Raw genomic sequence first — 27634 nt, 5'->3', positions numbered from 1 at the left:
GGCGGGCGGGGCGCGGAGCTCGCGGGCAGGGCCGGTCGCGGCGCCCGCCTTCCCCGGCCTTGCCCGGCCTTCCCCAGCCGCCCGGGCTCGGCGGGGCGGGGCGCGGGGCGGGCCGGGGAGGTGCACGGGGAGGAGCCCGGGCTGCGGCGCGGCAGCGTCAGAACTGTGCTTCGGCTGCCTCGCGGCGCACACCCGGCCCGAGCGCCGCCGAGGACGCGGACAGGAACCCGCACGGGCACGGGCGCTGCTCCGGAGGCTCCTTTCACGGGCTGGGGCGGCGCGACCATGGCGGACAAGGAGGCCGGCGGCAGCGACACCGGGCCCCGAGGTGAGCGCTGGGTGTGGGTCCTGCGGCTGCGGCTGGCAGGGCAGGGGACCAATGAGGCACGCTTGGCTCCGTAACCCCAGCCCTCTCGCGGGCAGTGGAAAAGTGGACGCCCCCGCCCCATCCTGCCCTGGCGGACGGAGCTGGGGGCCCAAGGGACAGGAGGCGGCTCGCCGGTCACGTGGTTTGCTCCCGGCCGGGGTGCGGACACTGCAGTGAGGACCCCGCTGGAGTCCCCAGGCCGTCCCTGCCACGGGGTGGCGCCTCCTGCGGGGCCGGGTGCGAGTGCGGGTGAGAACCGCTCTCCGTGTCCATCCCCTGCACACTGAGTGGGAGGCCGGCGCTTGCCCGGTAAATGGTCGGCTGCTGGGTGGCGGGTCATCCCCAGAGGCTCGTTGCGTGACTCAGCGAGGCGGGGGTGGGAGCCTGGGAGAAATGAGAGGTTTGGATCTGTCCCCATACCCTATCCCGGCCCGGCCGGACGCTCGCACTGGGAATGGGGGTGCAGCTCCGGGCCTAAAGGCATCCCACCCACCTCCCCGCCCATCCCCAGGGCTTCTCTGTGCTGGGAGGGGCGAAGCACTGAGAATCCTGGCAGGGAGGTTTGGGGGGAGGCAGTGCGGAGGACGGACGCTTGCATTTTGCAAATATGCCAGGGCTGCTTTCTTTGGGGAGCGTGATCAGGGCTCAGATGGAAGGGAGGGGGGAGTCGGAGAGGACCAGGGAAGGAGGCTGGCCGGGAAGTGGGGGAGCAGCTCTCAGAATCCAGGGCTGTAAATCAAGGCTTCGCCAGCGGAGGGGACGGGCTGGCCAGGATTCTGGTTTTCCTGTGGGCTCCAAGTGGGGAAAGTTGGGCGCCTGGAGGCGCCGCGCGTCCCCGACCTGCAGGGCCTTAGTGGAGCCGCAGCCGGAGGGGAGTGCGGCCGGGCAGCTCACCCCGGATCGACAGGCAAGACGCCTTGTGAGGATGCAATTAAAATGCACGAACACACAAGGGAAATCCAGCCAGAAAAGGAGTTCTCGGCTCTGCGGGGACCCCAAAGTCGGAGAAACTGAGTCCAGTGGCAGCGCAGCCACCATCGGCGTTGCGTGCCTTGTCTTGCTGTCTGTTCCCCCGGCCCCCGCCCTCTGCTGCGCTCCGAGCCGCACCTGCCCCCTCCCCAGCCCATTGTTCCTGCGGCTCTGGCTCTGGGAGGTGCCTCCCCGCAGGGCACTGCAGTGATGGGGGAATGCAGGCTTGCGGGGTGGGGGATCGTGACAGGATCCCCCCAGGGAGGCGCGCTGGAGCCCAGGCTGTGCCCAAACGCGCACCCGGATCTACCCCTCTTCCCTGTCTTTCCTCAGCTGGCAAACGTGGGCAATGGGCTGGCAGCTGCCTTTGTCTGAACATCACTCAGTAACTGGATTGACTCTTTTTTTTTCACCTTGTTTCTTTAACTTGAAAAAAAATTAGGATGATGATGGAGGGTGGGCATCTGAATTGCTAAAGCTTGAGAGTTCAGTAAAGCAATTTCTTGTCTCATGCTGGGATAAAGAGTGGGTGGTGGTATCAGATGCAAGGTTGGGCATGGGATTTGTCCAATCAGAAGAGTGAGCAGGGGTGTGCATCCATCCCCAACACACTCTCCCACACAGTTTCATCCTGTGAAATCGAATTCAGTACTCCTACCCTACACACAGACACACACACACTGGGGCACTGTGTGGTGTCTGTCCCAGGATGGGAAGACACATGTTGGGTGTGCTAGGTCACCTGCCACTGCTTTCCTGGGTCTGTTCTGGAGTGTTTCTTCATTTGCAGTAATCTGCAGTTCAGGGCAGCCGGTCAGAATTCCAAGTGCATGGACTTAGTGCACAGAGCAATCCGAAGAGCAGGCTGTGCTTGGCAACTCACTGTGCCTGTCTGGGCTGCTATCCCTTCCTCTGTAAAATGGGGGATATTAATAGCATCTCATAGGAGCAGAGTCTGCTCATCCCCCTCACCCCAACACATCTATATCTTTTTTTCTTTTTCCTTACCAGTAAGGGGATCGCAACCCTCAGCACGGTGTGGTTTGCACCACGCTCAGCCAGTGAGCGCACCGGTCATCCCTATATAGGATCTGAACCCGCGGCCTCGGTGCTCTGCACTCTCCCAAGCGAGCCTCGGGGCTGGCCCCCAACACATCTATTTCTAAGATTTCCTCAGTGCACATTCTGTGCTGGACAGCGAACATGCATTATTTTATTTTTTTAAGACTCAAAACAAACATGTTACCAGCATTCCCCATTTACTGGGTGGGGCATCTAAACCTAGGTTGAATGACCTATCCAAGGTTACATGTCTAGGAAGTGTTGGTTGGGACCCAGGCCATCTGTTTCCAGGGCTCCAGCCCTTCACCACCATCCTGTGTGGCCCTCATGGCTGTGGTCAGAAATTAGGATCTTATTAGGGACATACTTAAAAATGGTTGTGCTTCAGGGGATTATTTCAAAGATGCTCTTGGTGCAAAAGAATGAGTGCCACAGGTATTAGACTGTGTAGGGACTTGTGACCAGTGGGAGCCCGGTGGTGGGATGTGCCAGAAAGCTGGCTATAAAATCTTCCCCGGCAAAGGGGGTGGGGGAGGGAAGCGGGTGGAGGTGCCGAAGAAACAAAAATGCTGGGGTTTGGTATGTGGTGGTTCATTACCGTTCTGTTCACTTTGTATGTGTTTGCAGATTTCCTTAATAGGATGTTTAAATTGGTAAATTTACAAATTCTGAAGGGCCACCTTTTATTCTTTGGAGTGTTGGACAGCAAAGGCCGAGATGACTTTCAGTCCTGCCCCCTCCTCCATACCCTGAGCTGGTGGACACGTGGAGCCCTAGAAGCATGAGATGAATTGAGCCGGGCAAGGGGGAACACAGAGTGGCTCAGACTGGGGTCACTCCTGTGGTGACCGAGTTAGGGCTAGGCCTGGCAGTGGAAACCTAGTAATTTTCTCTAGGGGATGGGGTTGAAGAGCAGTGGGCAGGCAGCTTTGCCTGGGTTGAGGGTGCCTCTGGAGACATTGCATTGGGCTTTGGAGGTGGGATTCTTACCATCCTGCCAGTTTATCTTAAAAACAAACATTTTAAACACTGGCATTTACTGAGGATTTAGTGTATGCTGAAACCTGGGAATACTGAGATCTCGTTTGGCCCCAACCACATGTGTTGGTTGTTGAGTGGACGACTCTATGTGGGGGGGACGAGGTGAGGGGAGAGTTACCCCAATCTCACGGAGGAGAAAGCTGGCAAACCTAGCTGTGCACAGCTGGGAAGGGGCCATCAGACTCGGGGCCCAGGTGGTCAGGCTGTCCAGCCTCCCATTGCACATGCATCGTAGGCCCTGAGGGAATTGTGTTGAGAGAGGCAGTTCTCCCTCCCTGGCCATCCTCTCTTTGTCTAGCTGACTCCTCATCCTTCAAAACTCAGTTCAGGCGTCACTTCTCAGGAAGCCTTCCTGGACTCTTCCATCTGGGTGGATCCACCTGTGTGGTCCCAAAGCCTTCAGTTCTTAACCATTAGTGATTCCAACTCATATTTACTCAGTGCCTACTATGTGCCAGCTTTATATGCATGTATCCCATTTACTCCTCCAACAACCCTAGGGGGTTGGTATTACTATTATTACCTCGTTTTGCTGATAAGGCAATGAGGGCTTTGGGAAATTTGGTAACTTGCCCAGCCAGTGGCTGCTGGAGTTGGGATGAGTCAGTCATGGAGCCTAGAAGCTTGGGCTGATTCTCTCAATTCTCCCAACAAAGGCAGGAACTGTCTTTCGTTTCCATGTTCTTAGTAAGTGCACACAGTGGTGCTCAGTAAATGCCTTAGTGTGTGCTGAGTGACTTTCCATCAGCAAGACATGAGGGGACACAGCAGTGGAGAATGGTGTCCACATCCTGCCCACTCCACAGTGGTGCTTCTAGAAACATGGACGCTCAAGAGTGGGCCAGGCTGGACGGGGGAGGCCGACGAGATGCGGCTTTGATTCCAGAGTGGCTTTGAGTGACGACTCAATCTTGTGGGGGCGAAATGCTCTCTTGTCATATAAATAGGCACTTTGGTAAGGGAGAAAGCTTCTTTATTACTGCTATGCATAATTAGAATGGCAGGGAGGAATGGGGCTTTTAATGAATGAGCAGCGTGTGACAGGGAGGAAGTGCTTGGCATCCATGGACATGACTGGGCTTGGGCATCCCCGAGAGGGCAGGGCAAGCTGTGGAGACAACCAAGAAAGTGTGGCAGTGCTCAGAAATGAAGCGGCCCTGTGGAAGCGGGCTCTGCAGCTCCTTGCTGCATTCCTGTGACTGCAGATGACCCCAGTCCTGCTCTTCTCTGAGATGTGCAGCAGCGGGTATGCTGGGTAGAAGACCAAACTGGCTTGGAAGCCCAAAGACTGCGTGTCAACTCCAGCTCAACTTTCCTTTCTTGTCTGTGAAAGGGGCACACGATGCCGGCTCAGGTCTGTTGTGGGAACAGTGGAGATCACAGACGACCACAAAATGGTTCTGTAATTCGTGGAGCTATTTGCCCACAGGGGAAAGGGAAGGTGGCCTTCCCGCCCCCCGCCCCCATGCCCACCAGGATTGCAGATTTGCAGTTTCCTTGCCTGGGGTGGTAGTGCGTCCAGCTGGCCTGCTTTCCTTGGAGGCTTTAAGGGGGCAGATGCTGCTCTGATTTTTCTCAAACCTGGGGCTACGTGGGGAAAATGTTCAGGCCCTGGATTCTTTAGACCTGCAGTACTCCACTCTCTGAAGCAAGACCCTCGGCTGTGATGTAGGTATCTCTTCTCTTCTGGAAAACACATAATCAGCCCTCCTCAAGCTCCTTCCCCCATCTCTGCAGATTCCATTGGGGCGGGGAGGGTGGAGAAGAGTGAGGGAAAGGAGGAGATCCAGTCCTGGGGGTGGGGGCAGGTAGCCTCAGGGGAGCTACAAGTTTTGGCAACCAGATGTCCCTCTCGGGTTAGTTACCTGAATGGTTCTTCTGTTAGAATCACCCAAAGAGCTTTTTAAAGTCCTGATGCCCAGGCCTCACCGCAGACCTGTTACATCAGGACCTCTTGCAGTGAACAGTCAGCTCTGAGTGTCAGTGAATTACCACACATCTGGTGTCACACCTGGGACCTCGGCACCAGGGGGCCATGGCATGGAGCAGCAGACATGCTTCACTCCCCTGCGCTGGGCTGGCTGAGTCAGCACATTTTTCTTAAGCTCCAGCTCTGTGCTAAGTGCTTTGCCTGTGTCATCTCATTTAATTTTCACAAATGTGATTTTACCTAGGGGGAAACTGAGGCTCAGAGGAAGTAAGTTCATTCCCCGGGGTAACACAGCTTGTTGGGGTGACATGAGAACAGAGCCCAGGGCTGTTGACCACAGGCACTTCTTATCCTCAGGGAACTGCTTCCCAAACTTCAGGTGCTTGAGGTTCACCTTCCTGATCCTACCATCTGTACCGACCACCCAAACCCTGATTTGTTGATTCTTTTAAAAATCAAACCACTGTTTTGTTTTTTTTTTAAATGCATTTATTTTAAGGAGACTATATCAATTCATGAATAGAAAACTTGTGTCACTTGCCATAAACAGAAGGTAACCACAGCATAAATGCATGGAAGCCCAAACGAGGTTATTAACTTCAGGTAGATGCTGTTGCCTACAGAAGGCTTGGTGCTGAGGCTGTGCTCTGGGTACAAAGGGCAACTAGAGAGTTCTAGAGGGAGTTAAGGACACAGGAGCACCAGACCGAGACTTTACCTTTGATGGAATCAGGCTTGAAAGGGACTTGAACAGGAAAGGAAAAGCTTTAGGAATCACTTGGGGTTGCAGGGAGTGGTTATAATCCCTATTTCCAGACCTACTGTAATTAGACCCTCCAGGGAGATGGGGTTGGGGAATGTGTATCTGCAAAGCCCTCCACTGAGTCTTACAATCAGGTGGAACCAGTGTGAAATATGGCTGCCTGGCCCACCAGGAGAATGGGGCTTTCCCTCTGGGGGACCCTGCACTAGGGTGTGCTGCTTTGGAGAGGTGGGTGGGGAAGAAAGAATCTTCCAACGGGATTTTACGGGGGCTGTCACCTTGGATTTCAATCCTAGCTTCACCATTTACCAGCTTTGGGGTTCTGGGCAAGTTACTTACTCACCCCATTGCCCCCACCTCAGTTTCCTCATCTGTGAAATGGGAATAATCATAGTGCACATCTCAGAGAAGATTTTAATTACCCCAAACCATGCTAAGTGCTGAGTACACTTTCTGACTTATGGTTTGCTATTATCTGTTACTGTTATTTATTATTATGAATGCCATGGAGGTAGGGAGGGCAGTTAGCAGCAGCTGTATTTTACCCAGGAGGCTCAGAGGAGAGAAGGGCTGGCCCAAGATCCCAGAGGTAGGCAGGGGCAGACTCCAGTATGATCCACACAAGAGCCATGTGGCATCTTGTCCAGCAGGCCCAGAACCTTGGAGGAAAGCTGGGTGCTTCAGGCTGTTGGCCCCATTTGACTACCATTTGGCCCTTTGCCAAGGCTCTGAGATCCCTGCTAGGTTTCCTGACTGAGGCAGCCAGTGGGGTTCAAGGTCTCTTTGTATCCTGGACTCTATCCAGAACTGCCTGGCCTCTGCCCTTAGGTGGACTCCCCCTCTATCCTCAGACAGGCTCTTCTGCTGTGCAGAGGCCCCAGATCTGGGGCTTTGCAGATGCTGCTCTGAGCTCTGCTGGGACCACACCTCCTTGTCCAGCCTTGACCATGACCTGGCAGCTGTGGATGTCCCGGATATCCCATGGGGCTGGCAGCTGCTCCATCGCATGCCTTCCGGAAAACCCTGAGCTGCAGAGTTTGGGCCTTGACTTTAGTTCCCTTATCTTTAGGGTGGCCATGTGTCCTGGTTTGTTGGGATAGTTCTAGTTTATGTTTCTTGTCCCAGTGAAATTGTTAGTGGTGACTCCTTTCACTTTCTAAGTATCCCAGTTTGGAAGATGAATCAGGTGGTTGTGCTACTTGTCTTTGTCCTCTTCTTGGCCACCTGGGCCTCTAGTGGGATGAGAGAGGCAGGCAGTAGGGTGTGTAGTTAAACCTGGACTTTGGGCTCAGACACGTCTGGGTTCAGATGTGCTTGACATCTGGGTTTAACATTGCTGCACCTTAGTTTTTTCTGCTGTAAACCCACAGCTAGAATTATAATCCATGCTCCATTGGGGTGCTGTAAGAACTAAGTGAGAGCATGTATGTGAAGTGTTTAGCATGAACCTGATACATCGAGGGCACTTTGTAAGTGTCAGTCATTTTATTATCATTGTTAGGTTGAGTTGGGAGGTGTCGTGGTTAAACATGGGATCTGGGGCCAGACTTCTTGGGTTCATTTCTGGGCATTTACCTGCTCTGTGACCCTGGCAAGTTACCTAACCTCTTAAAGGGTCAGTTTTTTCATCAGTAAAATATGGATTATAATAGTTTCTTCTTCATATGGTTTTTGTTTGAAGATTAAATGAGTTTATATAAGAAAAGCACTAGAACAGGGCTAGGCATGAATTAGACAGTGAATTAATGTTAGCTATTATATTAGCTGTTATTGTTATTATTAATAAATGTCCTAAATTACATTTTTGTGGGCAGGAGGAATTAATCCAGTATATTTCTTCCCTATTGCTGTTGTAAAAATCACCACAGATTTAGTGGCTTAAAACAATACAAATTTATTATCTTACATTTCTGGAACTCAGACATAAGCTCAATATGGGTCTCACTGGGCTAAAACCAAGATGTTGGCAGAGCTCTGCTCCTTCTGGAGGCTCTAGGGGAGCAGAACCTGTTTCTTTGCCTTTTCAAACTGCTGGAGGTCACCTACATTCCTTGGCTTGTGGAGCCTTCCCTCTTCAAAATCTGTCGCTCCAACCTCTGTTTCTATTGTCACGTTTCCTCTCTGACTCTTCCCCTCCTCTTCTGCCTCCCCCTTATAAGGACCTCTTGTAAGGTCCACCTGGATAGTCCAGGATAATCTCCCCATCTCAAGATTCTTAATTTAATGACATCTGAAAAATCCCTTGTCATGGAAGGCAACATATTCATTCATAGGTTCTGGGAATTAGGACACGGACATTCTTGGGATGGGTGGGGTATTACTGAGCCTACCACAGCCAGAAAGGTTGGGTCTTGCATACATTTAGGAGTGTGTGTTAGAGAGCCTCTGTCTCCCTCAGGAGCTGTGTGAATGTTGGAAGTAGTTCCTCCTTAGGGTCTTCTGTCCGTCTGGTTCCTTGTGCACCTGCTGCGTGTTACCTTCCCTGCAGTTGGGATTGTTGAGCACACAGTGAATTTTATTCAATCTCAGTAGGTTCCTTGGAGACACTGTCACTTTCAGGGCTGGTGTACCCCCTTCTCAAGGGTCCATGAAATCATTGAGACTTGAAGAAAAGGTTTATTGGCTCCTAAGCAGGGAAAAACCATCAAAGCACTAAAGAATTAGTGAAATGTCTACAAAATGTCACAAAGTATTTGTTTTTGCTGTGTAACAAACCATCCATTTAATGGCTTAAAACAATAGTCATTTTATTTGCTCATGATTCTTTTGGGTGGTTCTTTGGCTGATCTTGCCTGTGGTCATTCATGTGACTTCAGCCATCTGATGTCTCAACTGGGCTGAGCAGTCCAAGATGGCCTCACTTCCGGGTTGGTGCTGGCTGTTGGCTGGACTTCTTTCTCCACGTGGTCCTCTGTCCTCCAAGGGGCTAGCTCAGGCTTCTTTTTTGTGGTGGTCTTAGGGCAGCAAGAGGATGAGGGGGAAGATGCAAGGTCTCTTAAGGCCTTCTCGGGAAGCCGTGTAAAATCTCTTCTGCTGCATGCTCGTGGGCAAAGCAAGTCACATGGCCAACCCAGGTACAAGGGGTGGAGAAATTGACTCTACCTCTCAATGGGAGGAGCTGCAAAGAATTCATGGCTGTTTTTAACCTGACAGAGTCAGTTTGACTAAAATATTAAAGTATAAGCTTTAAGAAACTGTTACCTTTTAAAGCAACTTGGGTACAGGAGACATTCTGGATGGGTTTTTACTTTTGCTGAGAATGGTCTGGTAAGAAGTGAGTGCTCCCAGGCCCTTCCTGCCAAAGGAGGAGCTTGAGCTCCTGGTGGCAGTGGTGCTGAGATTTTATTGGAGCTGTTACTGTTTTTAGAAAGATTCTGGTAACAAGTTTCCATAGGTGTTGAGTGATGTGCACCAACCCTGTTTTCCCATGAATCCTGTTATTTTTAGTGTGTGCTTTTGCAGAATGGAGTTTTTTAGGAAAATATATCACATTATGGTAGAAATACTTGTATTCATATTTGATGTGAGAAGAGTGTCATTTAAAAATACCTGTTCTGATGTGAGGTGGAGCCTCAGATGACTTAGCCAGTAGGAAGCCCCTCTGGCCACTTCTCTTATCTTTACCTCATTTCTGAGTTAGTTACTGAACTTTGGAGACTGCTTTACTTCCCAGGTGTCTGCATACTTATTGGGGAGTTTGTCTACTATGTTCTGATTTTAGCATCAGAAAACTGAGGCTCCAGGAGGCTAGTAAGTTCTGTAGGCTGGAGCTCCCACTCAGTACCCCAGGATCTCAGAGGGAAGTGGGTTTTGCCAGTGTCCTTTCCCTCTTATAAACTGGCAGTAAGATGATCTCCCTGTGGCCTCCTATTTTTTGTAAGTCAGACACCGTGTTCTTGTTGGTTTCTGTGACGAGGAACAGTGGTTCCTATACCCAGACTCCTGGGTTTGCTGGGGACACAGAGGATATAGGTATTTGGGCTCCAGCCTGGTGACTCTGAGGCCCCAGGCTGATCTCTCTTTGTTTGTCCCCATATTTCCTTGGGCTAAATTCTACTGGTCACTTCCTTCCTTGCTCTTCCTTTTTTTGTGTCCTTGAGGGGCCACCTGTGCTGTTTGGGATAGAAAACCGTTTACAGCATAAGCATCAGGAGCCCTGTTCTCAAAGCAGAGGTGAAAGATGTTGTCAGAAAACAGAGTTTGTGGGTGGCATCTTCAACTGAATGGGACCAAGTTGTCAAATGTCTGGGCTGGGCCCACCTTCACATTTTACACATGGGCAAATTGAAGTCAGGAGGGGAAGAGACTGCCCCAGAACACTTGGCAAAGCCATGTTCATGTTGACTCCCTCTACACGCTTTCCAGCTGAACCCAGAGATGACCTCGGAATCCTTCTTAACACAGCAGTCCAGGCAGCCAGAGATGGCACGAGGATCTGAACCTCTCTGCCATTAATAAATTAATGACTTATGGCTCCTTGCAGGAGTAACATTTAAAGAAAACATTTGAAGAAATAATGCTTAACTCAAAGCAATAAGCTGCCAAATCAGATTGCTATGGATAAAAGACTCCTTACTGGCAGACCCCTGGGCACAGACTTTTTTCCTTTTCTTTCTTGTGCATTCTCTTACCTGATATTGGTGGTTGCTCATCTTTCTGTGCCTTGGCCCTTAGCAGCATGTCTGTTTTAAAAGAGTATTAATTAGGGCGTGTGATGGCAGGTAACTAAGCCTTATCTGGCTGTACATACATGAGGAATAAATGTACAACCTGTTGGAAATTTTGCTTCTTGGTACTTTCTTGGAGAAATTACTTTCTCTCACATAAGTGTTACTGCATGGGGTAACTGACCACCGGATCCCTCCGTGAGAGTAAAGTATGAACCCATGGCCTGTTCTCCTGCTGCATGCTGGGCCATGGTCAGTCCATGTGGCACTGGCCAGCTGGCCCCATTTGAAGGGACCCTGGGCATCAGGTCAAGCTGTGGTCTCCCCAGGCCAGCAGTTAGAGTGCAGTAAAGGGACACATCGTTCATCTGGTGATGCCAAATATAACATCTGATGCATTTGCTTCAGCGCTAGTTCTGTGTAATGCAAGGACCTTTCGTGGACCCTCCAGGGGAGGCCTGAGTGGTCAGCTGTGGGAGGGCTGTGGAGGATGTGTCATTGACTGAGTCTGCAAAGGCCTGTGCAGCGGGACCCTGGAGCAGGCCATGGGAACAAGGCTGCTCAGAGGAGTGGCCACAACCTTGGTGGACGCTGTTGTCTGCCCGCCCCAGCTCCTCGGCTTCTTCCCCAGGAAATGCTGGGAGAGCTGGGAGGGTGGGAGTCTTGTTTGCTCTGGCATAGGGGAGCCGATGGGCCCAGTCCCTTCATAGCCAGGTTCCTGGGGCTGCACAGATGCCCTTGAAAGGTCTTTAATCCATGGCTGTCTCAGACCAGCCTTGGCAAGATGTCTTTGAAGATATTAATGACAGTCCATCCCTTCGGGTTGGCATCTGGTGGTTTAGGGCAGGACACCTGCTAAGATAGGTAAGGGGTGGGCAGGGGTGAGGAGGGGAGTCACCCAGGGCCAGGCAGTCCTTGAGGAGAGGGCGTAGTAGACAGTATGAGGGACCCCCAGGCCTCCTTTGTGGGCAGTCAGGCAGAGTGGGCTGTGGAATCAGACAGTGCTAGGTTCAAATCCTAGTGTCACTTCTTACGAGCTGTGTGGCCTTGGGCAAGTTATTTAGCCTCTCTGGGCCTCAATTAAGTATAAAAAACACCCAGCCCACCATGCCTGGCAGCTAGTGTTGGGTAGGCACTTGGTGGATTGGAACAGGCCTAGCTAAGTTAGAAAGTCCCAGCTTGAGTCCTGGCTCCCACACCTACTGGCCATGTGACCTTGTTACTTACCTCTCGGAACCCCTGTGACTTTATCTGAAAAGTGTAGGTAACAGCACCTCACAGGATGGAACTGAGAATGAGATGAGGTCAAGTACGTAAAGAATTTGCCCTGCACACAAAAACGTGTGCATTCAATGTTAGGCGTAATCTTTGTTATTTAAAGCACCTACTAGGGGCTCACAAAGGTCAGATGAGGGAGTGGAGCTGGCTAAATAGGTGGGGATCCCAGCTGGGGAGATTTTTTAAAGTCAAGTTTATTGATGTATAAGTTACATAAGGTGAAACTCACACTTTTTGGGTGTATAATTCCTCAAGTTTTAACAAATATATATAGTCATGTAACCACTACATCAACACAGAGAATATTCCAACTTGGGAGGATTCTGTCATTCAGAAAATTAATCATAAAGGAACCTTCTGGTTTGTAGGAGGCCCCAGCTTAGATGGGGAATCCCAAAGACTGGACCATTCCCCAAGGGAGGGACCCTCAGGGGCCCACTCATTGACAAGATCCCAGCCTGTGCCCTGGGCTCCTATCCAGCCAGGGCTTGGGGATGGTCTTCAGTGGCCCTCCAAGCCTGCTCCTCATTGGCTCTGGAGGAGGGAGGGTGGAGCCAGCAGGTGCCCTGGGTCAGTCCCTAGGCTGGCTGACCAGTGCTGCCAGGCAGAGGCTGAGAAACCACTGGAACTGAGAGCTGAGACAGGCCCATGTTTGTATGAAGTACCAGAGCCAGGGCTGGTGAGGCTTGGCTCAAAGTGAGGGTCTCGTGGCCCTGCTCAGGGATGGCCACCTGTGTAGGGATGTGTGCTGGCCTTTGTCCCAGGAGGCTTATTGCCTGGCATGCAAGAGGCATCAAGGTGTGCCCCTGGAGGGTGTGGTTTGAGGACTGGGGAAGGTTCCGCACATGGGCCACGGTGCCTGGAGTTCCACCTCGAGGGAGTCTTTTGCTCATGCCGACTTGATTTGGTGCCTTGTTCCTTTGGGTTGTTTTTTCAGTGTCCTCTTTTCCAAGGTATCTTCTGCTCTGCAGTGCAAACCCTTAGGTAGGCGCAGCAAGTAGATATGAATCGTGTGTGTCATCTCTGACCGGCTGGGAGGAGGCTGTCTGGAGGGCTGTGTTGGGAAGGATTCTGAGGCCACCTCTGGCCCAGTCAGAAAGAATATGATCATTGATAAGTGCTGTGTTCCCCAAATGCCAGCCTTTGAGCTCATTAGTGATGGTCTCTGATAAGAGAAGCCGACATTAGTCTGTGAAGAAGTTACCTGGATGACTAGTAGGTTTTCATGAAGCTAAATTTATTCCATCTAAAGAAGAATTTCTGATATTATGTCCTTGTGGTAGATGGCTACATTAATAGCCTACAGCAAACCATGTCTCCAGGTACTCACACCCTTGTGGAGTCCCCTCCCACCTGGACTCAGGGCTTAGCATGTGACCTGTTTTGGCCAATAGGACACCAGCTAACAGGAAGCCAGCAGAGGCTTGGTAACACCTGTCAGTGCATTGGGACTTGCCCACTTGTCACTCTGCTGTTAAGACGATCCAGCTTGTCCTGTTGGAGTGGCCACACAGAGGAGACCTGAGCCCCCAGACTGACAGCCCGGGCAAGCCTCAGACCGAGTGAGGCTGCCTTGGACCATCTGGCGCCAGTTGAGACTTCGAGTGACTTTAGTTGCATGAGTTGATCCCCAGTGGGAAAAGCCCAAATTGCAGAATTCTATACAAATAAGTGGTTGTTCTTTTAAGCTGGTAAATTTCGGAGTTAAAAAAATTTTTTTTGATAGCAATAGGTAACTGATATAGTCCTACTTTCTTTTATGAATTGAATATAGTGGCAGATAATAGGTTTAATTAAAAAAAGTTTTAATGTCTGTTCTTGGCAAAAATAAAAATGTGACAACACTTTGTCAGGTCCACAGTTTTTCCAAGTGGGGACTTTACTGCTTGGTAAACTGAGGCATCTTGGAAGCACTGAATTAGTGGAGATCTGAGGGAGCTGTTGTATGCAGCCATGGGTCTTTATCCATCATTAGCATGTTAGTGTGACTTAGATCCTCAGAGTGAGAAGTGGTTAAAGCTGGAGGGTGGAGGTGGGGGCTTTCAGTGTCCTGTGAGCCAGCCTCTTTATTTTCTTGGTGATGAAACAGACTCTTAGAAAGTGACAGCTGGCTTAAGAGCTCACCTAGTGGCAATAGGGCCATGCTGTTTGCTCAGAGCAAGCTAAGACTCTGACCATCTGGGGCAAACGTTGGGGATGGGCTGAGGGTAGGAACATTGGGGTGGAGGCCGAGCATAGGAACAAGATCCCCTGGGTTGAAGCGACGTTTACTGTAAAGACAAAGTCGACTCTGGCCCCAGATATTGGGTATAGTCAGGGGCCCTTAGGTGGGCCTTGGGCAGAATGGCAAATGGCCCTGGAAGCCCAGCCCTTCTCTTTGGAGGTGCCTTGGTACTGGAAACAGCTGGGATCTCAGGCACAGGCGCAGTGCCTGGCTATGGGAGCAGGGCCCCCAGTCCCATCTGGAGTATGGGACAGGAGGCCTAATTACAGCTGCCTCCAAGGTGTCTCCCCCTAGGAGCTGCCAGGTCCCTTTTGATAGGGACAGCTCTGCAAGTGCCCCGTGCCCTGCGGAGTGCAGAGCTGGGGTTCTGCCAGGGCGAGGCTGCTGTGGGCAGATGGAAGGGACAGCGTGGGGTGCCCGGGCTGCAGACTGGGGGCCTGTGGACAAATGTTTGCTCACCATTGTCTTGGGAAATTTGAGTTCATTGCCCATTATTAAAAAGAATGAAAGATTTCACATAAAAGTCTGGACTTCTGACTCCTCTGTTGAGTGGAGCCGAAGCACTGTTGCCCCTCTAGACAGGGCGTGGGGTCTTCAGTTTGCACAGGCTCCAGCACTCCTTACTGTCCCTGCCATCGAGTTGTCTCAGTTGTACCATTGTTTTTCTTAGGGCAGAGTAAGGGCAAAGTTCCTGTACCCACATCATGACAGCAGGGCATCAAAAGAAACATCTCTCATCTCTCTCCTTTGTGTCCCCTGCCTGACTCCTATAAAAGGGGATTTTGGTGACCCCAGGGAGCGGGAGAAACATGGCTTGGAGTTATCAGACCTGGGGGCCAGTCAGCTTTGCCTCTTGCCAGCTGCAAGAGGTTTTGTCTCTTGTGGTGCCTCAGTTTCTATCAAACAGGGTAAAGGCACAGAGTGGGTATGAGGATTAGTGAGAGGGCTCAGGCTAGAGCAGAGTTGTAGAAGCAACATGGCATCCACGGTCAGGTTACAGGAGCCATTATTGTTTGCCCCTTATCCTTATTATTGGTGTTATTTATGTACCGGGAAGCATACAGGTGTTAAGGGTACGGCTCATGGATTTTTGCATATGTGTATTCCCATGTGTGGTAGGCAGAATAATGGCCACCCAAAGATGTCTTCTCTGGTTTGAATGTTTGTGTCCCCCCAAATTCATATGTTAAAACCTAATCACCAATTAATGGTTTTAGGAGGTGGGGTCTTTGGAAGTGATTAGGTCATGAGGGTGGATCCCTCATGAATGGGATTTCTGCCCTTAAAGAAGATGCCCCAGAGAGGTGCCTTGCTTGTTCTTCTAGGTAAGGATACAGCAAGAAGGTGCCATCTATGGCCTGGAAAGTGAACCCTCACTAGTCACCGAATTTTTTTTTTGTTTGTTCTTGGACTGGTTGATGCTGGGATCCAAACACCTGACCTTGGTGTTACCAGGCTGCACTCTGACCAACTGAACTAACTGACCAGCTCTCAGTGGCCACCATCACTGAATTTGATGGTGCCTTGATCTTGGACTTCTCAGCCCCCAGAACTGTGAGGAATAAATTTCTGTTGTTTATAAGCTACCCAGCTTATAGTATTTTCTTATAGCAGCCTGAACAGACTAAGACAGTGTCCATGCCTTAATGCCAGGAACATACGATATGTTACTGCATGGCAGGACGGACTTTGCAGGTATGATTACAATAAGGACCTTGATATTGCTAGATAATCATGGCTTATCTGGGTGGGCCCAGTGCAATCACAAGGGTCTTTGTAAGTGAGAGGCAGGCGAATCAGAGTCAGAGACTTGAAGAGGCTGTGCTGTTGGTGTTGACAATGAAGGAAGGGGACACAAGCCAAGGAATGCTGGTGTCCTTGAGGAGCTGGAAAAGACAAGGAAATGGATTCTCCCCTGGAGCCTCCAGAAGGAACACAGCCCTGCTGACACCTTGATTTTAGACCAGTGAGACCTATTTCAGACTTCTGACCTCCAGAATTATGAGAATAAATTTGTGTGGTTTTAAGTCACTTCATTGGTAATAATTTGTTACAACAGCAATAGGAAGCTGATGTTCTATGTAACCACTATGCCACTCAAGATACAGGACGTTTTTAGCACTCTAGAAGCTTTCCCCTTAGATTAGTTAGTTCTGCCTATTCCTGAACTGCACATAAATGGAATCACAGAATACGTGCTCTTTCCTGGCCAGGCTCTTTCACTCACCATGGTGCTTTTGAGATTCATTCTTGCTGTCCGGTGTTTCCACAGTTTTTCCCTTTTTACTGCTGAATAGCATTTCGTTGTATGTCTATACCACCCTTTGTTTACCCATTTTCCTGTTGGTTGATGCTTGGTTGATGTTTCTGGTTTTCGGTTATTATTAAAAAAGCTGCTATGAACATTCTGGAGCAAATCTTTTTGTGGATGCTTACATTGTCTTATCGGGTAAAATCCTAGTAGGGAGTTTCTGGGCTGTAGGGTGGGTGTATGTTTAGCTTGAGCAGGGACGCTGGGGACATCAAAGCATGAGCACCAGTCAGCCTGGCCAGCCTTGGGGCCCAGGTGCCTGTGGCCACCCTGCTTGCCTGCTGCGGTTCTGGGGGCACACATGTGATAGTGGGTGGGGTCTCCTCTGGTCCAGGGCTGAGGGCTTAGTGGCCCTCAGGTGGGAGATGCAGTTGGAAAACCTCAGCCAGCACATGTGTGCTGGGTCCAAACAAATAGACAGGTGCAGCCCATGCTTTTAGAGCACCTGCTCTGTACCTAGCTCAGTACTGGAGTTTTCTGAGATGAATGCCCTTGTGGTCTCCACAGCAACTCTGTGTGGGACAGTCATTAGTCTAGTTTGTAGCTGTAGAAACTGAGGCCTGGGACCGAGTCCTGTGTGTGACAGAGCTGGTAAGGACAGAACTGGGTGTCCCCTGGAGCCCGGCTGACTCTGGCTGCCTACGCCCATCCCCTTCTCCTGGAAGAGTAGCTTGGGGCTATGTCTGTTTGGGGGCAGACATGAGGGTCAACTCCTCACGTGAAGGATGGTGGCAGGACACCTTCTCCCTGCAGACAGTACACAAGATGAGCCTGGGGGATGGCAGATGGCTTCCCAGATGGCAGAGAACACAGCCCAGCTGGTGCAGGGGGTTGTGTGGGAGCAGTAATGATGGGGGGCAGTAATGGTTAGGGGCTAGTGGAGGCGTCTAGAATGGTTAGAGAGTTGGATCTGATACGAAGGGCAGTAGAGAGCTACAGCAGGTGCTGGAGGCTGGGCGAGCCCTGATGAAACTGGTGTTATGATGTGAGGGACGGGGCAGCCTGGAGGCAGCGGGACCAGCTGGGAGGTGTAAGGCCTCTGGGAAGCTCCCCACTCCCCTGTGCCTTCGCTCCTGCTGTTCCCTCCCCATCGTGTTCACGCAGCACTTTCCCTTCCAGATGTCCTGGCGCCCCTGCGGCTCTCACCACAGTGTCTAATAAAGAGTTCACGTGCAAAATAGCATTTTCTTGTGCTTTTAATTACAATATTTAGATTGCCTGGTGGGGAGGGGCAGGGGAGGGCACAGGACAACTGCACAGGGAGGGTCACAACAGTCCTGGTTTGTCCCATGGATCAACTTTCCAGCTAATGCCGAAGTGCCTGCTCTGTGGCCAGCTGCTTGCTTAGCTTCTGGAGCTCTTCTTGTCCACTAACCTAGAATGTTCTCAGCGTTGTGTCCACATCACCCAGGACCTTCCCAGACTGGGTCCGTGCAGAGCGTGAGAGGCAGGGCCACGAAGGTGGGCAGAAGGGCCTGTGCAGGTGTCCCTGTGACCTGCTCCCACTTCTGCAAGTCTGCGGCATCACCCTGCACACCTGGGACGGTCGGCGCCCTGGGCTCAGTGGGGGTGCGCCTGCAGGAGGCGGGCCCGTCACTCTGCCACTGGTCTGGAGCATTCCACTCTGCAGAGGAGACGGCCACTGACGAATTGAGTTCCAGAGGGAGCTGTTAAAGATAACAATGAAGCCAGAGAAGCTGTCCCTGCGTGCGGTTAGGCCTAGTGAAGTGGGCAGGCCTGCATCTCGGGAGGGACAGTCCTGTGGAACAGCAGTAACGAAAGCCAGAGACAGACCACCCTGGGTGCCCAGACCTCCTCCCTAAGTCCAAGCTTGGGCAGTTGTCCATTCATGCATGGCAGCCAGGGGGCAGAGTCCTATTCCTGGGACCTGGGCACTGCAGGGGCTGGGGGCCAGAGCTGGAACAAGGGGTCCTGGCACGCCTTGTGTCCTGAAGGCCACTCATGCATGCATAACATGCACTCTCCAGGGTGAGTCTGAATATTTTGGCAGCTGGGGCCATCTGTGCAGACTCTCCGAGGCCCTTAAACATAGTACATGTATTATTTCCTGGAGTTCCTATGGTGTTGAGGCCGGCTGTCCCACCTCAGCTCAGTAAAGGATTTGGAGAGACTCATACTTGCATTCAGTATAGGGGTGGGGGAGGGGTTGGGGAGGGGACAGGGATTAGGAAGAGGTCTTAGTTAATTTGCTCATCTTCTGCTGTGGTCATTCACACCAGAGTTTTTTTTCTGTTTTGTTTTTAGTTAAGTTGATTTGCTTTAAGTTCAAATCCAGAAGCTTATTAAAATTTGGTGGTCAGCTTTTGTTATCTCTGGCCAGGAGCTGGGTTGGCTCAGTATAAAAGGAGGGGGCTCTGTCAGCCTCATCTTGCTTGACCTTAGGTGGGCCATGGGACATTCTGGGGGACCCCATGGGTCCCGTGGCTTGGGGTCTTCTTCCTGCTCTGTGGAGGAGTCTGGGGAGGTAAACCTTATCTCTTTGAAAGTGCCTTTCTGTGGCCTTTAGATTCCTTAGGAAAAGACGAGGAAATTCAGTCATCTGGAGGAATTGTCCATTCAAGTTCTTTGTCTGTTTTTATCTCCCTTTACTGCTCTGGAGGTTATATATTCTCTTTCTACCCCTTTGGAGAGTCCTGTGTTTACTCTTGAAATTTTGCCATGCATGCTTAACTTAGCAAAGTCTAAAGTTAATTAATAATTTGACCCAGTTTACTAATTGTTTCTTTGTAACAATGTAAATCCATCATTGAAGATTTTGTATTAAAAAGGTAAGAGGTAATTAGGGATTTTAAGCTTAAAAGGTCTTAAAAAGTCTCTGAAAGGACTTTCCTTCCTCCCAACATGGTAGTCTTAGCTCACCATGCCAGGAATGTGCGGGCACCTGTGCCAGGACTGCCTGTTCTGAATGGGCATGTAACTCCTGGGGTGTCCCTGTAAGCCACCCCTCCAGGCTGCAGTAGGCGGTCCTGGCTTGTCCTCCCTGAGGGCTGTTTTGAGCCCCTGTTGGCATTTGCCTTCTCTTTTCTTTATCTTCTGGAAGCAGCAGTTTCTCAGGCAGGTTCCTGAACCCCTCCTGGCCTCAGGACCCTGGCTACCTGCAGCTGGCACATGCAAATAATCACCCAGAAGAATGTTTTGACACTGGTGCAGTTTGCCCTCCTGATAAGGTGGGGCTGTGACTCCTCTGGAGGGCTAGTTATGGCTGCAGGTTATTAGGCATTTTCTCCACATTTATTCCAGAATATCTTGAAACTGCTTATCTGGTGGTGGGGGGGTGAGGAGAACCAACAAGTCTTCAGCCCACCCCATCAGGATGCTTGGCCCTTGGGAATAGCTAGGCCATTCAGCTCTTGACCAGCTGGCTTCAGAGCATCGAGGGGCTGGGGCGCCGTCCCTGCTCTGTGTCTGAGTTCCTGTATTGCAAAGAGCAAGGTGTTTGGGGAGAGGCCAGTGCCAGCTGCTGCTCCAGCCCCAGTCGGAGAGCCTGCATTCAGCAGCTAGACAGGCAGAGGTTGGGCCTCCCCTCACCCGGAGGGAGGGAGAGATGCCCAGGGTGAGTGGGAGTGTCTGAGGTCCACTCCCCCAGGGTAGAGGGCTGTGCTCCTGGGAGCAGACAGGACAGGGACTGTTTTCCTTATGAGGCAATTTCTATTAGCTGTTTGATTTTTTTTTTTATTGAGATATAATTCAGATATCATAAAATTCATCATATGAATAAATTCATCATAAAGTTCAATGGTTTTTAGTATTTACAGGCTATGCAAGCATCACTACTATCAAATTCCAGAACATTTTCATCACCTTGAAAAGGAACCCATACCCATTAGCAGTCACTCTCCATTTCCACTCCCTCTAAAACCCTTTAATTTTTCACTGCTCTTTGCTGCAAAGTGCCAATGTTACAGCCTCAGGCAAGTCACAGAGTCCTGGAACCTGAGGGCTGGCATGTGGCAGCAGGAAGGAGCGGGGACATTGGAGACAGGCACTCACTAGCTGTGTGTTTTGGGGAAGATGCTGAACCTCTCAGTGTTTTGATTTCCTCGCTGTTAAATGGAGCTAATAACTACCTATTTCCTACCTCACTGGCTTGTTTTTAAGGAAAAATGAGACTCTGTGGAAGCAATAATAGCAACACTTGTTAAGTCCTTCACCTTCGTGATTCTTATTTAATCCTCATTAATCCTGGGAGGTAGGAGTAATTATTATCCTATGTAACATGTAAGGAAAACGGAGCTACAGAGAAGTTTAGTAACTTGTTCAAGATTGTGCAGCTATGGATCATTTTTTAGTTGCAAAGCATGGAAAACCTGATTTTGTCTTGCTTACAGAAAAAGGAAATTAATTGTGACCCAGAATGAGAAGTCCAGAGGACTGGCAGCCTCCAAGGCAGGATGACTTGCAGCTCGTGGACCTCCTCAAGGACCGATGGAAGGTCTTTTGCTGGTGGCTGTGTCTGTGGGCCGGCAGTAGGTGGTGGCTGCAGGTGCTGGCCTCAGCCCCTGAATGTCCACCTCTCCCCAGGGCCCTCCCCGAGAGTCAGGATCTCTCCTTCCCAGAAATCCCAAGCAGACTTCCCTTCATGTCCCATTGGCCAGAACAGTGGGTCACAAACCCATTCCCATGTATGTCATTGACAAGGGGAAGGTGAAAGGAAAAACCCTGGCCCGAGCACAAAATAAGACACACCAGGAGACAGGGACTCAACCAAAGTGTATTAGGCAGGCAAAATGAACAAGCGGGCTGCCCTCTCAAAAGTGGGAGTAGCAGCAGGGAGAGCTGGGGTGGGCCTTTTATATCCAGTTAGGCTGAGCTGGACTGTTCCTATTGGCTAAGAAGGAAGGGGAGGGAAGCGAGTGGGGTTTAAGCTGAGCTGGGACTTTCTCATAGGCAGGCAAAATTGTGCACGCGGGAAGGTGAGGTGGCAGCTAGGGGATTTTTCTGGGTGGGGGTTTTCCGGGAAACTTTCTCAGGTGCCATTTTGTGTATCTCGGTCTTTAACACCATTTTACTTTTCTGGCGGAGGGTATATTAGCCAACAGAAGGGGTTTCTATGATTGGCTTGGATTACTCAAGATCTACCCCAGGAGATTTAGTTGATGGAGAAATGGATTTTGGGCGGACATGGCACCATCCACCAAGGCTGGTAAGTAACTGAGCTAGGGTTTAACTAGTCTTCTTGGGTCCAAGTCCCCTGTGCTTAACCACAGCTACGCAGCCTCTACAGTTCCCTGCACATAGCAGGTGCTCCGTGAATCTTGCCATCAGTCCATAAATTCTAGTTCCCATTCTACCCCCCTGAGTTTTTCTGACCGTCCGTTGCTCTTCTACAGCTCAGACAGATGGTTGTCTGGCCTCTGCTTGAACTCCTCTAGGGATGCAGAACTTAGTACCTTACCAGGCATTTCCTTCCCTCTTTTGACTATTAAGTGCCATGGCTATCTTTTATGGTGCTTTTGGGAGAATTAGAAAAAGGTCTGCTTTGGGTGCAAACATTTGAAAAAGGCATCCACTCTTCAGTAGCCCTTCAGTTCATGGCTTGGGATGGCACCTTTGTGGTAAGAAAATGGTGCCCCTACCTCTAGGTAGATGCTAGAGGTGCCTGCTAGGGAGATGTCCCCCAAGATCAGTGCCTTTTTGCAGTACACAGACTGCACAGCTGTTTTGGGACCTGTCTTCCATTAAGGAACTCTGCAGTGGGGTTTTTAATGTGCCCAAGCCTCCATCCTCACAGGCACTGGCAGAGAGTGGGAGGTTTGTGCTCAAGGTCCCCAGGCTTGGGGTGCATGGTGGGCTAGGGGCTCCCCTTCCTGTCTGGAGAACTCTCCCTCATCAGGAGGGTTCAGCCAAAGGAGGCAAACCAAGCTCTCACATCTCCCTGCCCTCACGTCCTGTTTCCTCTCCCTGCCAGGGACAGATGGTGAGTGTGGGAGGTGAAAGATGACGCTCAGTGTGAGGCCAACTGGTCCGGAATGGCATCGACCTTTTCGTTAGCTGCAGCACGGTCAGCACCAGCTGTGCTGTGGCCTCTGCAGACTGAACTATCAAGGCTGTTCATGATAAAATTGGGAAGTCTAAACCTGGGGCTTCCAGAGGCCCAGACGAGTGGAATCTTTTCCTGGGAATGGGAGAGAGCTTCTACCTTGGCCCGGTCAGTTTTAAAATGTGAAACAGCTTTATTTTAGCAGACAGGAAGGCTGAAGTCACAGCCACACGGCCTCCCAAGTTCCCTTGGTTATTCTGCAAGTGCCCCTGGGTGAGCAGACAGCCTGAGCGGGAAGTCGGGGCCAGTCTCCCTCACCCCCGGCAGCACCGGCCCTCACGTTTTCCATCATTAAGAGTTTTCCTGAAGGTTCCATTTGCCAGGTTTCTGCCTAGGGGGAATTTTTAGCCTTGATTAACAAGCCTGGGGAAGCAAAACATAAAGGAAATGTGTTTGCTGACCTTGTACGTAGGTGGGGGCTCTGCCTGTTCCATTCTGTGAGCACATGGTCATTTCTCTACAGCAGTTGGACTTATTTTATAATGACGATGATGATAATGATAATAATAGATAGTAAAAAAACATCTATAATTTATTGGGTGCTTGCCATGCACCAGGTTTTATAGGTATTTCATTTATCCCTCATAACACTCCTATAAAATACAAGGGGACTTCAAAAAGTTCCTGGAAGGATCCATATTATCTTTTAATTTCATTTTTTCTACGAACTTTTTGAAGTACCCTCATATCACCATCATCCCTGCCCTCCATTTTCCATGTGAGAACACTGAGGCTCTAAGCAATTAGGTAGCTCCCCCAAGGGCATGCATCTGGGAAGTGGCCTTGCTGGGACTTGGGCTCAGGCTTTCTTGACCCTGAACCTCTAATCTCTGTGTTATCAGTATGTGTCTCCCCTACCTTGATCTTTGGGTTTGAACAATTACAGTTTTTGAAATGGCTACTCCTGCTCAGCTTTGCAACCCAAGGAAGAATGAGCCACACAGTCCATGAGTCGGGCCACCAGGCGGGACTGGGGAATGCCCTGTGGTCATGACCTCTTCACTTCTGCAGATGATCGACTTATCTGTGAAGTGGGGATTTACATTCTGTCTCTCATGAGAAATGATGACTGCATTTGGCATAGTGCAGTGGTGCAGCTTGGAGTCAGAGAGCCCTAAGTCCAGCTGGTGATTTCCTGTCTGACATTGTGGGCTCCTTAGCATTCTAGCCTTTATTTTCTCATCTGTAGAATGGGAATAATGACGTACCTCACATACGGAGCAGGAGGTCATGAGCTACACCTGTAAAGCTCTTAGCTTGTGCAATTCACATTCCGTGATGCTGATTCTGATAGCTTTCCCCATAGATTTCAGGGTTTGTACGTTTCCAATAATTTCCAATGAATAATTTGAGTTTAAATAAGCTTGCAAAAGAGCCTAAAGAAAAACATATACATAAATGTCTGTCCCCATGAAGGAATTCAGAAAGTGGTGGGTGGGGGCTCTTATGTATTTCAGAGGGTTTCTCAGGCATTGAAACACAGTGACAGTGGCTTTGAGGATCACGATACTTACTTTACAGAGGGAGAAGAAGGGTCTGGGGAGAGGTGAGGCCGCTTCCCTGGGCTCACAGCACCTCTGCCTTCTCCACCTGTAACACAAGGATTTGTCATTACCATTTTGTTTTCTTTATGATCCTCTAAGAACAAAGAGCCAGCTCTGGTTTTGCCTAGGTTCTTAAGAGAACCCTCATGGCCCTGCAACCCAAGCTGACTGCCCAGCCTGCTGCCTCCACCTGCCCCAGAGCCAAGGCCAACCTGGGGACTTAGCATGGGGGACAGTGTGCCTGCATCCTTGGTCCTGGGGATGCACACCCCCCCCCCCACCTTTCGGGAGGACTCAGAGCTTGCTCTTGTAGTACAGAGGGTTACAGAGTCATATCTGACATCATTGTTTCAGCTTGCCATTTCTTTCTGGGGTTAGAACCACGGGAAGATGCCAAGGCCTCCACCGAGTCTTCTTGGCATTGGGATCCCAGCTTGTCTGAAGGACAAAGCAAAATGAACATGTCCTGGTCTTTAAAGTGACCCTGCCTCTGCTCTTGTTTCTCAGACATGAAGGGGCCCAGCAGTGGTGGGGGAGAGCCTCCTGCCGGCTCTGAGGCCCCTGGTTTGCAGAGAGGCTACAAAGCATAGGAGCTGTTGGCTGATTACCAGGAGGGCCCTGTACCTGCGGCCCCGCTGGAGCCCATCGCAGAGTGGGAGCCCCTCAGCTGGTGGCTGGGTGCCTGCTTTGCTGTCTGCAAGGGGGCAAGATGGTGTTTGCTGAAGTTCAGACTTCTTCAAGGGGTGTTTAAGTCTATTAGGCCCAACAGCTTCAGCTCCCAAGAAGCCCGCAGGATGTGTATCCCTCACCCACACTAAGACCCAGGTCCAAAACCCTCCCAAGCCTTCAAAATCTGCATGTGTAGGTTCAAATGAACTCATTCTTACTGGTTTGTTCATTTGTTTGATAAATATGTATGGAGTGCTTACCATGTATGGGCCAGGTGCTCTGACTGTGACTGCATTTGGCATAGTGCAGTGGTGCAGCGTGGAGTCAGAGAGCCCCAAGTCCAGCTGGTGACTTCCTGCCTGACAGTGTGGGCTCCTTAGCATTCTAGGCTTCATTTTCTCATCTGTAGAATGCGAATAATGACATATCTTACAGCAACCTTACTTACGGAGCAAGCTCTTAGCTAGGTGTGAAATACACATTCAGGGAGTGCTGACTCCGATAGCTTTCCCCATAGATTTCAGGGTTTGTACATTTCCAATAATTTCCAGTGAAAAATTTGAGAGAAACATTGGCTTGCCCTCCTGGAGTGCCTATGTAACTGGTACATTAAAACAACAACTCCTTTATTATGGAGCATTTAAAACATACAAAAGTAGAGCAAATAATATATTGAACCCCCATGAATCTGTCACCAGTTTCAATCATTATCAACCTGTAGCCAATCTTGTTTGATCTCTGCCCCTCCCCTCTCATATAATTTTGATGCAAATCCCAGACATCATATCATTTCATCTGTAAACATTTCAGAATGCATCCCTAGAGGACAAGGACTCTTTTAAAAATTATATAACTACACTATTAGTAATAATGCCTTAGTATTATCAATATCCAGTTAGTGTTTACATTTCCAACTGTCTCATAAATGTAAAATTTTTTGGTTATTTGAATTAGGATCTAGTAAAAGCCCACACATTGCAACTACTGGAGTTGATGTGTGTTTTAAGTCTCTTTTAAACTATAGCAGTTGGTCTCTGGATCAGAGTCAGGATGGCCTGGGAACTTCATTACAAATGTAAATACTTGGCCACCTCAGACCTCTTGAATCAGAAATTCTGGGGGTGGGGCCAGTAACCTGTGTTTTAGTTTAACAAGCCCTCTGAGGGATTCCAATGCATCTCTGATCTATAGGTTTCCCCTCTTTTCCTGTATATTTTCCTTGTGATGATTTTTTGGAGAAACCTGGCTGTTGTCTTGTAGAATTTCCCCTGAGTTTTGCCAGCGGATCACCAGGTTCTCATCATTATACAATATACATGTATATCAGAACATCAAATTGTACCCCATAAATCTGTACAATTACAGTGTGTCAATTCAAATAAATAAATTTAAAACAAACAAAAAAGTTTCTCCTCTATACCAGGGGAGCTGAGAAGGCTCTTCCTCAAACAGAGAGGGCTGAATTTTGGAGGTGAGGGGTCCTCAGATTACAAGGCAGAATTTGCTGGCTGTAGAATCAGGGTGCACTTTAGGCAGAGAACAGTATGTGCAAAGGCCTGGAGGCTGGACCAAGCCCAGATGTTCTAGGGTCTGTGGAAAGGAAAGGTTTGGTATGGCCAGGGATGGGGGGCGGTGGACAGAGAAGAGGCTGCGGAGGGAGGCAGGGGGTGGACTTTGAAGGGACTTTGACAGGTGCCAGCAGTGAACTGGACTTTATCCCATGGGGGATAGGGATCAGGGGAAAACCCTGACAAGGTGGAGTAGTGGGAGCAGACCTTGGTTTTGACCAGATGGCTGCGACTGCTGGGCGACTGTGGCTTGGATGGAGCAGGCCCAGGGCAGGGAGACTGAAGGGTCGGGAGCATCTGGACCAAGACTGTGGTGGTGACTGTGCAGAGGAGAGAGGGAATGTGAGCGATGCCAGGAGGTGGGAATGACAGAGCTTGGGGATGGAATGGGAAGGGAGGGGAGTTTAGGAAATCTTCCAGCTGGGAGCAATGGTGGCTCCACTGGTAAAAGGGGTGTCTGCAGAGAGAGGAAGATCCAGGTGGCTTGAGAGCTGATCCCACACTGTTGGAGGTAACTCAGCATGTGGCATTAGTATTAGTATTACTAATTAGTATTACTAATATCCCAACTCAGAGGAGTCGATGCCTCAGTTGAGAAAGACCTCACTGGCCCTCCAAGTCTGTGGATAGTCACTAAGTCCACTTTTGGGCACACGTAGAAACATCCACCCACCTGTCCACCCATCCATTCAACCATCCATCCATCCTTCCACCCATCCACCCATCTACCCATCCATCTAACATTTATTGAGTGCCTGTGCTATGTCAGGAGCTGAGGGATTGGAGATGAAGATATGGCCTGCTCCAGAGAGCCCAGAATCCAGAGGAGAGAAGTCAAGCAAACAGAAATATCTTAGTACTGTGTGTGGGGTGATCTGGTGGAGCCTCTGCAGATGCTGGGAGCTGGTGGGCAGGGGCTGCAAGGTTGCTCAGTGTAATTCATAGAAATCAGTAGGAAAACTGTTTATCTGTAAAGCATTTCTTCACTTCTCCCAGCAGTTGCCAGGACACGCAGAGACACAAGCTGGAGGCCCATGAACTAGTGTCTGAACCTGTGGTTAAGAGAGAGAATGTGAACCCCCCGTCCCCCACCCCCCCACCAACAGTCTGGGTTGAAGACTGGGGTTGCAGGATTTCACTGTCTCTGGGGAAACCCAGCTGCCCCCGTCTTCTCTCGCTG

General features: G+C 50.2%; 1 protein-coding gene across 1 annotated transcript in view; it reads left to right on the top strand.

Moving 5' to 3' along the window:
• Positions 1-217: 217 nt before the first annotated feature.
• The window catches only part of HSPA12A (heat shock protein family A (Hsp70) member 12A), a 62903-nt gene continuing 35486 nt past the window's right edge, over positions 218-27634 (top strand). Inside the window, exon 1 of the mRNA XM_063102800.1 lies at positions 218-328. Within this exon, the coding sequence (XP_062958870.1) occupies positions 286-328 (43 nt within the window). The 5' untranslated portion in view covers positions 218-285. The remainder of the gene's footprint in view (positions 329-27634) is intronic.

This window comes from Cynocephalus volans, chromosome 7 (genome assembly GCF_027409185.1).
Source record: "Cynocephalus volans isolate mCynVol1 chromosome 7, mCynVol1.pri, whole genome shotgun sequence".
In the NCBI taxonomy this organism is placed as follows: Eukaryota; Metazoa; Chordata; class Mammalia; order Dermoptera; family Cynocephalidae; genus Cynocephalus; species Cynocephalus volans.
This window is presented reverse-complemented; position numbering and strand designations above follow the sequence as displayed.